The sequence below is a fragment of the Balaenoptera acutorostrata genome, chromosome 12 (assembly GCF_949987535.1).
Source record: "Balaenoptera acutorostrata chromosome 12, mBalAcu1.1, whole genome shotgun sequence".
NCBI classification, from domain to species: domain Eukaryota; kingdom Metazoa; phylum Chordata; class Mammalia; order Artiodactyla; family Balaenopteridae; genus Balaenoptera; species Balaenoptera acutorostrata.
Window position 1 is genome coordinate 5141448 of NC_080075.1, and position 11741 is coordinate 5153188.

The 11741-nt window shown below is 44.3% G+C and overlaps 1 protein-coding gene across 1 annotated transcript in view; it reads right to left on the reverse strand.

The window, feature by feature from the left end:
- Positions 1-10832, reverse strand: part of SLC9A4 (solute carrier family 9 member A4) — a 58502-nt gene extending 47670 nt beyond the window's left edge. Inside the window, exons 1-2 of the mRNA XM_007172120.2 lie at positions 10577-10832; positions 4717-5180 (exon numbers count right to left, since the gene is read on the reverse strand). Of these exons, the coding sequence (XP_007172182.2) occupies positions 4717-5180; positions 10577-10832 (720 nt within the window). The remainder of the gene's footprint in view (positions 1-4716; positions 5181-10576) is intronic.
- Positions 10833-11741: the final 909 nt, after the last annotated feature.

An 11741-nucleotide genomic window follows, 5' to 3' on the forward strand; every position in this document is an offset into this window, starting at 1 on the left:
AAAGACAACTGCACTGCATTAAATACCAGTTGCTCTCAAACTGCTTTCTAAATCCGGCCCCAAGCTTCTCCAGTTTCACGCAGGGACGCAGAAGTGCCCCAGCACACACTTAATATCACTGTGCTGTGGGTGACCCCAGGGTGACCCCAGGGTGACCCCGAGTGACGTGTGGGCACCTCCATCCCCACCCCGGAGCCAGCACTGCGGCAGCTTCACCACGTGGAGGTCACAGCAGTGCCCTCAAGCAGATACTCTGGTCAGCTGAAAATTACAATTTTATTTGGAAATGATCATGTCAAAAAAAATGTCCAAGTGGAAACAATTAAACTTTGGGAAAGTCAAACAAATGCAGTTAGCAAAGAAACCCCAGGCCATGATTGGCTCTAGATGTAAAGTCTAGAGAAAACTCAGGCTGAATGAGTCTCAAGTTCAGAGGCAGCACCACAGAGGGAACAGAGCCCCATGTTCTCGTGGGTCGATAACAAAGACTATGTCTCGGCAACAACGTCTGTAGGTTGTATCAAGAAAGAGCTTGGTCTGTGAAAATTAAGTGAGGTGATATTGTCATTGCTAAATTTCCCTAATGATTTAGGAAGGGAAAGTTGCATAATTATCTCAGAACGGGCTGCCAGAAGGTGGCCTTGATGTTGACACAGATGAACACCCTCAAGGGCATTGCTTTCGTGCGGTTACAGTCAGCAAGGGACCCCAAAGAACTTGGATATGAGTAAAATGAGATGCTCTCTGGATAAACTGTGAAACGGAGGCATCGTGGCTCAGAGGGGTGCCTTAGGAGGTGGAATCGGTTCCCAGCCAAGGGGACTTATTCCACTATAACAAAACCCAAAGTAAGAAAGCACCTGAAGAAAGAACGGGTGGAGACAAATCTAGCCCAGTCCTTTCCCAGACGTAGCATCGTTTTAGATCAAGATATATCAGCTCTCGCCACCTAAAGGCCATGAACAAGTAGTTCCCAAATATCAGCCATCCTCTGAGGTGCTGGTTAAAAATACAGATTCCCAGGCTCTGGTCCCAGAGAGTGGGGGTCAGTGGTCCTGGGTTGAGGTTTGGCCACCTGAGTGCTCACCAAGCCCACCTGGGGGATTCTGAGGCACGTGGCTTGAGGGCCACACACTGAGAAATGAGATACGTAAATGGGATGGCAGGCTGGAGTCCAGGCTCCCCTGGCAACCGGCAGACAACTTGGCTTTCTGAGATGCTCGCCCAGCAGGGAAGGACAGGCAGGTCTGATGAGTCTAGTATCTCACTCAATAGTTAGAGATTCTCATTATGAATAAATAACCTGGCTTCTGACTTCAAGTGTGGGTCTCCTCCACTTGGTGAATCCACCCCGGATATCTTGGATTATTTTCAAATGCTTTCTCCCCCAGTACTATCCATTTCGGCATAAAGTCCTCATGATAAAATATTGTGTGCCACGATGAACAACAAGGTCCTACTATTGATATATAGCACAGGGAACGATAGTCAATATCCTGGGATAGACCATAATGGAAAAGAATTTAAAAAACAATGTATATATGTGTATTACTAGGTCACTTTGCTGTACAGCAGAAATTAACGCAACGTAAATCAACTGTATTCCAATAAAATAAATAAATTAAAATTTAAAAAAGAAAAAATAAAGAAAATTATGAGTAACAACACTAAAAAAATTGTGTGCCAGGTGAATTAAATAATTAATTGTAAAAGGGAGAAAAATTAAAGAACAAAACAAAACATGTGTGCGTGTTCTTTGGTTAGGCACAATCTTGGAAAGCAAAATGTGAAACCCAGGGCAATAAAAGAATACGTTAGTAGGTTAGACTACATACACATTTAAAACTTTTACATATAGAAGACACATGACTTAAAAAAATTTAAGTGACAGAATGGGAGAAAATATTTGCTTTTTATGTAACATTCAAGTTTAGATAATTTAAAGTTTATCTAAAGCTTAAAATTTAGATAATTTAATGAGTTTCTACAAATCAATTAAAAAAGAAATAAAACAGCAACTGGTCTCAAAGAAAAATTGACAAGAAGCAATATTTGCATACAATAATTGGGACATACTGATAAAAAATTGCTCACTGTTTATAGGAAATTCAAATTTAACTGGTATCCTGTATTTTTTTTAAGTCTGGCAACCCTGAAAGGACATGAATTTCCAATTCATAGCGGAAGAAACAGTAATGATCCACAATCTTTGAAAAGATGCTGAATATCATCATGCAGATTATAGCAACCATGTGTCATCCTTTTTTGCTCATTCGATGGGAAAACATTAAGAAAGCAATGCCCCTTGTTGACAGTGATACAAGGAAATATGCACTTAATACACCGTGTATGGAAATGCAAGCCCATAAAGATTTCTGGAAAATCTTGGCAGCTGTACACATAAAAACTAAAATTAAGGTTTAATATATTTGGTAAAATGAGAAGGGTCCTGAATGGCTCTACTGCAAGTTCCCCCTGCAATCTGACCCCACGGTAAGGTCCCCCAGCCCAATAACCCTCCTAACCAAGGGACCAGGCACAGTGCTTGTATATCCCTGTGTACTGGGGATCAGTTCCCTGACAGCCTGTGGAATTACTCAGAAGACTTTGATGGGCTTCCCTGGTGGTACAGTGGTTAAGAATCTGCCTGCCAATGCAGGGGACATGGGTTCGAGCCCTGGTCTGGGAAGATTCCATATGCCGCGGAGCAACAAAGCCCGTGTGCCACAACTACTGAGCCTGCACTCTAGAGCCCGCAGGTTACAACTACTGAGCCCGCGTGCCACAACTACTGAGGCCCACATGCCTAGGGCCGTGCTCCGCAACAAGAGAAGCCACTGCAATGAGAAGCACATGCACCGCAACGAAGAGTAGCCCCTGCTCACTGCAACTAGAGAAAGCCCGCACGCAGCAATGAAGACTCAATGCAGCCAAAAATAAAGAAATAAAATAAATAAATTTTTTAAAAAGGGATTTAAAAAAAAAGACTTTGAAAAAGAATAGATACATGTATATACATAACTGAATCACTTTGCTGTACATCTGAAACTAATACAACATTGTTAATCAACTATGCTCCAATATAAAATAAACATTGAAAAAAAAGAGAGCAGGGGACCTCGTCTCATTCATCATCATTGCCACCCAAGCAGTTAGCACTGTGCCCAGAACACAATAGGTACCAAATGAAAGTTTGTTAAATATAAAAATAATAAGCCAATCACATCATCCCCTAGGAACCAGGAGGTACCCCATCCTTCTACTAGTTCCTCCCGCAGTCCCTGAGAGCTCACTCTGTTCCCCAGTGCAGCACCCGTGTGGCCCTGCATGGTGTGCGGTGGTCCCCTACCCCGGGCTGTGAGTATAGGTGACAAACACACTTGTCATTAGTCTCATCTGTTTAGCGTTGGTGTCACTCCATAACCTTCTGGTGGGAATCCCTCCTTCATCATTTGAATGAAGAGGAGGTGATTATAGCAGCATCTCTCAAATTTTAAAGTATACCTACTTTTTAACCCAGAAATTTCACTTCCAAGAATATATCCTATACAAAGACTCACAAGTGCGAAAAGAGATGCACGCAGAAACAAGAATACTTATCGCAACACTGTTTTTTAAAGTGAAAAATTGACAACCACCTGAATATTCATCCATCAAGAACTGGTTAAATAAATCTTTATAAACGTAATCTATGAAATACTCTGCAACAGTGGAAAAGACCTAGAAAGAAATCCAAGATTTGTTACATCTAAGCAGTACATATGATTTAATGCCACCCACTTTATGTAGAATGATGTATCAATACATCTCTATCTGCGTACGTATATGCATGTGTCCATGATAAAAATGGGGAGGGAAAAGCAAACTGGATCCAAGGGGGAGGGAAGAGGGTCAGGGGGAGGCTTTTGTGTTTTATGCTGTATGATTTTGTACTATTTAAGTCTTTTACACTGAAAATGCATTCTAGTATTACTTATGTGACGTGATATAAATGTAAGAATAAGAAAAGTACATCAAAGTTTATATAAAATCATATAGACTAACTCCTGGTGGAGGTTTGCAATAATGTAAGGAAACTGGGCAATGCAGCAGCCAATCTGGAATATTTCAGCACCTCTAGCCAAAGACATCTCTGGGCCTTAATGCTCTGTGCTGATCTGGCCTGTAAACCCTTCTCGGCCTCTCTCTGGAAGGACTCCTAAGCAAAGCTGCTCTATCACATTCTCCTTGGGAGTCACGCAATTGAGACTGATATACAAGCCAATGCATCTGTGCAAATCCTCCGTCATCTCTCTCCCTACCCCTATCTTTTATTTAACTTCATTATCTAAAACAGAGCTTAAAAAAAAAAGCATATAAAGGGAAGGAGGGTGAGGTCCCCTGACTAAGAGTAAATAAAAGTACAAGTACTGCTTGTCCTAGTGTGAAAACCCAGAATAGCCTTTCGCCACGGTTTCTGCTTGCTCAGTGAAACACCGAATTCACTAAAGAATCACACTTCCTCTCTCCTGCTTCTCCTTTAAAGAAGCCAGTGGATGGCAAACAGCGTAGTGAGCAAGCGTGGGCGCCGTGCAGATCCCAAAGGCAGTGGCCAGACCTGGGGCCACACTGCCCTGGCCCATCCCTGTCCTGCTGAGGCCCAGGCCTGCCCGGCCTTCTCCACCCCGCAGGCCTCTTGTCTCCCTGGGGACGGTGGGGGGGGGGGCCGCATCTCACCACGCTGATGCCGTCATTGAGGAGGGCCTCCCCGAAGATCATCATGGACAGCTGCTCATTCACCCGCGCCTCTTCGAACACGGCCAGCACGGCCACGGGGTCCACGGCCGAGATCAGGCTCCCGAACAGCAGGTTCTGAAGCAGGTTGACGTCGCTCAGGCCAAAGGCCTGGACCTGGCAGATGAGGTAGAGCGAGAGGCCAATGCCGAAGGCATTGATCAGGGCCCCCAGCCCTGCCCACCACAGGATGGAGCCGATGTTCTCGAAGAAGGGCCGGGTGGGCATGAAGTACCCGCCCTCCAGGACGATGGGCGGAAGGAGGTACAGGAAGTAGATGCTCGAATCCATGACCGGAGGCGACTTGTGGTCGGTGCCGAAGATGATGGTGCCCACCAGGGCCCCGACGAGGACGAGCAGGCAGCTCTCAGGCATGAGGCCCGGCAGCCGGTGGTAGACGTGGAAGCCTGCGGAGAGCAGAGAACCACGTTCAGATGTTGGCAGAGAACCCGGCTCTGGCCCCCAGGACACCAGGGGAGGGGTGTGCAAGAGGCCTTGCAAAGCCATACAGATGGCGGCATCTCCGGGCCCAGCCCCAGCGACCATCTGTGGCAGCAGCTGCAAGTGCGGCTGCGGCCTGATGTGATGAAGTGCTTCCCATGCTCAGTGCAGGTTCCCGCATCTTCTCAGCCAGCCGCGCCCTCCTGCTTCCTCCTTCCTGTTTTCCCCATCCCGAGGGATCTGAGCGGTGGAACTCTTCTGCTCTCATGCAAAACCCACCTTTGAAGCTCCTGCAAGAGTCTACCACAGTGACCTAAACCCCAGCTCCTTCCAAGCTTACCTTACCTCACTTCCTTCTCCACCACAAACAAATGAATAAAAATGAAAAGTCTTTATTTTGTTTCCTTTATTTAACCAATGGCATTGCCACCCAGTCAGCCACTTGAGAGGAAATCAAATCGCATTCTTATGGGGACCCCATCACCTCTGCCCCTTCGTGCAGTTGGCAACCTATTTCATCAGTTATGTCTCCCACTGGCTGCCCCGGAAGTCCGTCTCCTCCTGTTCACTCCTGCAGCCGCTGCCTTCACTGAGGACCTCCCCGCTTCTCGTCCTACTTACTGCGGTGTCTTCCTGATCTCCTCCCTCTCCCTCCCCGTCCCGGTCTATTCCACATCCTGCTGTCAGATGACTATTCTACACCATATTAATCTGATTGTTCAATTCCCCACCTAAGACTCTGAAGGCACACAAAGCGTCTCACGGAATTTAAACTGAGAATATTTGTTAAGCATCCCTGTGACAAGAACAACCCACTGTAAGTCCTGTGAGGTGGGGGACCAAACACGTTTTCTACAATTCCAACTATTGATGAAATTTTAGAAACGTTCTTAACAAATAAGAAGATAAAGCCAATATAATGTATAAGTATACAGAGAAGTGTATATTGAATATATCAGCAAATATGACAAGAGATTCAGGCACAGCAGGCCACCTGGGACTCTCCCCGAGTCCGTATCCCACACACCCTGCACTATCTTCATGCATCTTACATTATAGCCAAGCTCACGCCTTTTCATCCAGGAGGCCTCCTTTCTTGTCTTTATGTATTATTATTGTTGCCGGCATTGTCCTTCTCTCCACCCTATTTTGGTCCTGCTCAATCTTTGAGGTTAAGCTTTTCCCAATCTCTTCCCAAGGAAATAACATGTCCTCCTTTACATTAGTGTAACATTTTATCTGTACCTGTTTAACAACGATCCCTTTCTACCATTTTTGGTCCATGACTTTTCTCCCCTGCTAAGCTCTAAGCTTCTCAAACTCAGGCAGAATGGTACACATCTTTATACCTCCCCAAAGCGCTTAGCAAGATGCCTTGTCCATAACAGCATGTCTAATTGCTAAAAGAATCTTAAGTGTATTGGGCTTCCCTGGTGGCGCAGTGGTTGAGAATCCGCCTGCCAATGCAGGGGACACGGGTTCGAACCCTGGTCTGGGAAGATCCCACATGCCGCGGAGCAACTGGGCCCGTGAGCCACAACTACTGAGCCTGCGCGTCTGGAGCCTGTGCTCCGCAACAAGAGAGGCCGCGATAGTGAGAGGCCCGCGCACCGCGATGAAGAGTGGTCCCACTTGCCACAACTAGAGAAAGCCCTCGCACAGAAACGAAGACCCAACACAGCCATAAATAAATAAATAAACCCAAAGTTAAAAAAAAAAAAAAAAAAAAGAATCTTAAGTGTATAAATGAATGAATGAACAGGTCAGCTGTTCATCAGAGAAGCTCTTGCATGGGAAGGAGAAGTTGAACAGGTTTTGGAGAATGAGTGGGACTTATATAGTTGGACAACAGAGGGAAGGCATTTTAGGAGGGGAGAACTCCAGGAGAAAGAGGGGGAGAGACAGGGATGGCCCAGCCAGATATTTTTGACATTCACTGAGGAGATTCATCTGGCCAGAGCAAATTTTAATTGGGAAGAGTACTGATTTTTTAAAAACAATTTTATTGGAGTATAGTTGCTTTACAATGTTGTGTTAGTTTCTGCTGTACAGCAAAGTGAATCAGCTATACGTATACATATATCCCCTCTTTTTTGGATTTCCTTCCCATTTAGGTCACCACAGAGCACTGAGTACTGTTCCCTGTGCTATACAGCAGGTTCTCATTAGTTATCTATTTTACACATAATAACAATAGTGTATATATGTCAGTCCCAATCTCCCAATTCCTCCCACCACCTCCTTCCCCCTTGGTATCCATACATTTTTTCTCTATGTCTGTGTCTCTATTTCTGTTTTGTAAATAAGATCGTCTATACCAATTTTTTCAGATTCCACATATATGCATTAATATAAATTTGTTTTTCTCTTGCTGACTTACTTCGCTCTGTATGAGAGACTCTAGGTCCATCCATGTCTCTACAAATGACCCGATTTCATTCCTTTTTATGGCTGAGTAATATTCCATTGCATATATGTACCACATCTTCTTTATCCATTCCTCTGTTGATGGACATTTAGGTTGTTTCCATGTCCTGGCTATTGGAAGTGTACTGATTTTGAGCCAAGCAATGGAGGGCCTGAAATTCAAGGCTAAGGAGGTAGGCTCCCTCCCATAGGCCTTGGGGCCATGGAATGTCTCCTTAGGAAGTTTTAGGTTCAGCCATCCAAAGAACACGTGGGTTTCCCTGACCACAGCTTTGAACTTCTCCATCCACCATCAGCAGGCAGGTTAATACAATGGAGTATCAAGAGACATTATTCCAAACCACTCAGCCCACTGGCTTCAAGACCAGCTTAAGGCCTCCTTCTAAAGTCCTACTCTCTCCATTTCCTAATAACAGCTTCCTTCTTCTCCTCTCTCCTCTTCCTTCTTCAGTTAGTGCTTATTTTAACCACACTTAACTTTTTAAATATGTAAAGTAGGCGGAAGAGCCCATAGTGTGATTTTCTCAGGCCCTGTGTCTCCCCAGTCTGGTCCTGCTTCCAGGGATCTAGTTTCCTGAAATGGATCCAATGTCACCTGCCTGAAGCCGAGTTGCATCTACACAGTGATAGCAGGAAGAGGGTTTAACCTGTAAGCAGGGCCCTTTAAGGGAAATGCTATGTGAATTTCACATTTCAAAATTCTTCTCCCCTTCCATAATGGACAATAGAGTCAGTCACTTTGAGGTTCTAGTTCCCTGGCCTGAAACTTAAAAGGCCACGAAGGCCAGCCTGAAAGTCAAAGATGGCCCTGTCGGAGCACCTATAAGGCAGTGCTAGATTCACCCATCTTCCCCCTTGAGGCTGGGGACCACAATCATTCCTACACCTTGCCTGGGTGCTCAATAAATGTGTCTTGATAGAATGATGGAATAAATGAATACTAGTGATTATTAATTATATTTTGATTCAAGATTTATAATATAGAATCTAAAAAAGCTATATGGTTTCCTTAAGTGTTAAAGTTTTATATCATTATTATTATTTTTCTGCCCCAGGTGAACAAGCTACCATATATAACGCTACAAGACCAGTACTTGGATCACAGTATATATTCAGTAAATTTGATCCTCTTTTCATGTACAATATAAAAATAATCTGAATTCTTAAAGTCCAGTAAATATGAAATTGTGCTTGAATAAGCATGATCCAACTGATAACCTACTTCAGTTATTTTCTTTTTCTAAAGTATGTTGAGTTGCATCCACGTGAAAATCAAGAAGATTTAAACAGCAATTCTATGAACAATAGCGTCCTTACAGGATTCTGAACTTGTAGTTGTAGTCTGGGCACACACAACACCTCTAAAGGACAATCTGTATATTATGCTAATATAAAACATATACTTTGCGCCTTGAGAGGTTCACTGATATAGAATAGAAGCCTCTTTCCATTAGAAAATTCTTATTTGTACCAAAAAGAGATCTCAGAAATAATTTCACAGATGAATGAACTGAGATGAAGAAAGACAGAGCTAGTCAGTGGAATCAGCTAGTTTCCTGATTCCAGGCCAACTTCACCCATTACTGTGAAAAGGAAGGGAGTGGGCGGGGTCAGAATCTCTGGCATTTTGACAAAGAAAAACTCAAGATCACATAAGACCAACTTGAACGTTCTCAGTATCCACGTGGTTGCATGAAAGGTGTTAGACCCCTAGCTCTGAACTGAGAATATCATCCCTTTGGAAACCCATTTTTACTTGAGCCCTTCTCAGAAATAATGTGCAACCCTCTGTGTCATTTAGTCATTTGATAAACTGCACAAGAGTTCTTCAAACTAAGAATTTCATTCTATCTTCACATCTTACGAGCTCAAAATGAACGGCAGTTATGACGGGCACCTAATGAATATGCCAGCACCCCCCAACATCCATGGGCAGGGAGTTAGATGAAAAGACAGAGCCCAGCATCCTGATGCCAAGGAGTTAACTGCCCGATTTCATGGCTCACCCCATATTTCACAGCTGTTCCAGAGGAAACATATAAACAAGCACTAACATGATTCATAGAGTCTATCTCAATGAGGCAATCTTATCTACTCAAATAACAAAGTTCATAACTAAAGCAAAGGAGACATTATGCTTGACAATTGAGATATTCGTATCAGTTTTCCACTCTGGAATAAGCTGTTTCTAAGGAGACAAGGGGGTGAACTTGGAGATTAAATCGTCACAGAGTGGAAACCATCACCTTGGTTTGGGCACAAAGAACCCTGGTTAGAATTTCGTCTATTAACTTGAATCCACTTTATGTCACAGAGGAAACCAGGTGTGCTCTACTGGCTCCACTCGACTCAGGTGTAAACAAAGATTTTACTGACAGATACCATCTCTGTTCCACCATATCCCATCACTGAGTGATAGGAGTTGCTTCTGGTTGCCTTGTTTCTTGCTTTCTGTCAATTTGCAAGGAGCACATGCCACTTTTAAAGAATAAACAATGGGCGTCGTTGATGAAGCCCATGGTTCCATGGCCAAGAATGAAAGAAGCACATTTTACAGAAGAATCATTATATGGTTCCTGAAATTTCCAATGGGTGACATTCCAAGCTCGACATACTTTACTCTGTATTTCTTAAAGCATAGAACCCGAGATTTTTATATGCCAAATAATGTCACATGGCTGTCACCCTGAAAGGAGAGGAAATCAAAACAACCGAAAGCCCAAAAGTAGGCTCTTAAATTTCAAAACACAACCTGAAGTATTAAATGGCTTGACAAAAATCAGTTATGACTTTCCCTTCACTTAGGAATAGAATTTTTTATGTAATAGCCCCAAGAGTTAAAATCCAGTTAATTCACCATCTACAAGGCATTTTCACACACCTTATCTCACGTGGAAAACAACTCCCAAAACCAGGTAGATGTTTGGGACCTTACCTATTTTTGCAAGGGATGCTAGGAGTATCCAGAGGGTGACCTCGTAAGGAATTTGCACATAATTATAATCCAGTGCGAAAACAGATACCGTCTCAGCTGGCTCAGAGCCGGCAGCAGCAAACCGAACATTAAGCTCAGGCTGGGCAGAGGAATTTGTGGATTCATTCAAATCAGAAGATGCTCCACCACACCTGAGGGCCACTAGCAAGAACAACCAATTCCAAGGACCGAAAGGCACAAGCATCTGAAAACCCATGCTGCGGGCTTCTCTTACTGTGTGTGCCCTTGGGTGCTGCACTTCTGAAGTGAGGAGGGTTTCCAGAGAGCGGCAACATCCACCTGGGTCACAGGTGAAATACGCACAGTCCGTGGGTCATTCCGGGAAGAGTCCGAGCACGTCATTGAGTTCTGAGTATAGATATTTTCAAATCACCTTTAAAGTATTTGTGTTCAGGCAACTCAGCCTCTGGCCCCAACGCATCTAGTCATTCAATAGAGTTGAGAAAGCCCAGGGAACTACCTGTGCGACCTTCATCCGATCGTGATTTGAAGAGCAATTTGTGAAGCAAAAATACTTCTTCATTCAAAGCTGTTTCCTCACCTCACTGCACACTGGTTTCACTTTGTGAGTGAAAATTAAAAAGGGCACCTCGGTGCTCATTCCAGATGTCACTAGAGCCCTTCTAACCAGGAAGAGAATCCTTCCCTCTTTTCCAGATCCTAGGAAAGGAGCTACCTGTTCTGCACCCACTCCTTCTCTCCTCCCCCTGCTAGCTCACTTGTTTTGAATGGCCGAGGCTGCAGGTAGCTCTTGAACTACACTTAATTATTTGCTCAGATTTGACTTTTGTAATGAAATGCTTTCCCTGAGTTCTCTGGGCGGGGGGGTGGGGGTGGGGTGGGGGTGGGGGTGGGGGTGGGGGGGTGGGGGTGTTACACTGCTGACACCTAGTGGGCGGCCACAATACTACACCTTGGCCGGTTCAAGGATGAATGACCGTGTAATTCTCATCCAAACCAGGGCACTTCTGAAAGTACAGGAGACCTATTAATAATCATACCAGACCACAGCTGGAAACCAGAACAGTGCTGGAAAACTGTGTCATGTGGTCACTGTAAAAGAGGAAGGAGGAGGAGGAGGCAGCATAGAATATGTCCGGACAGT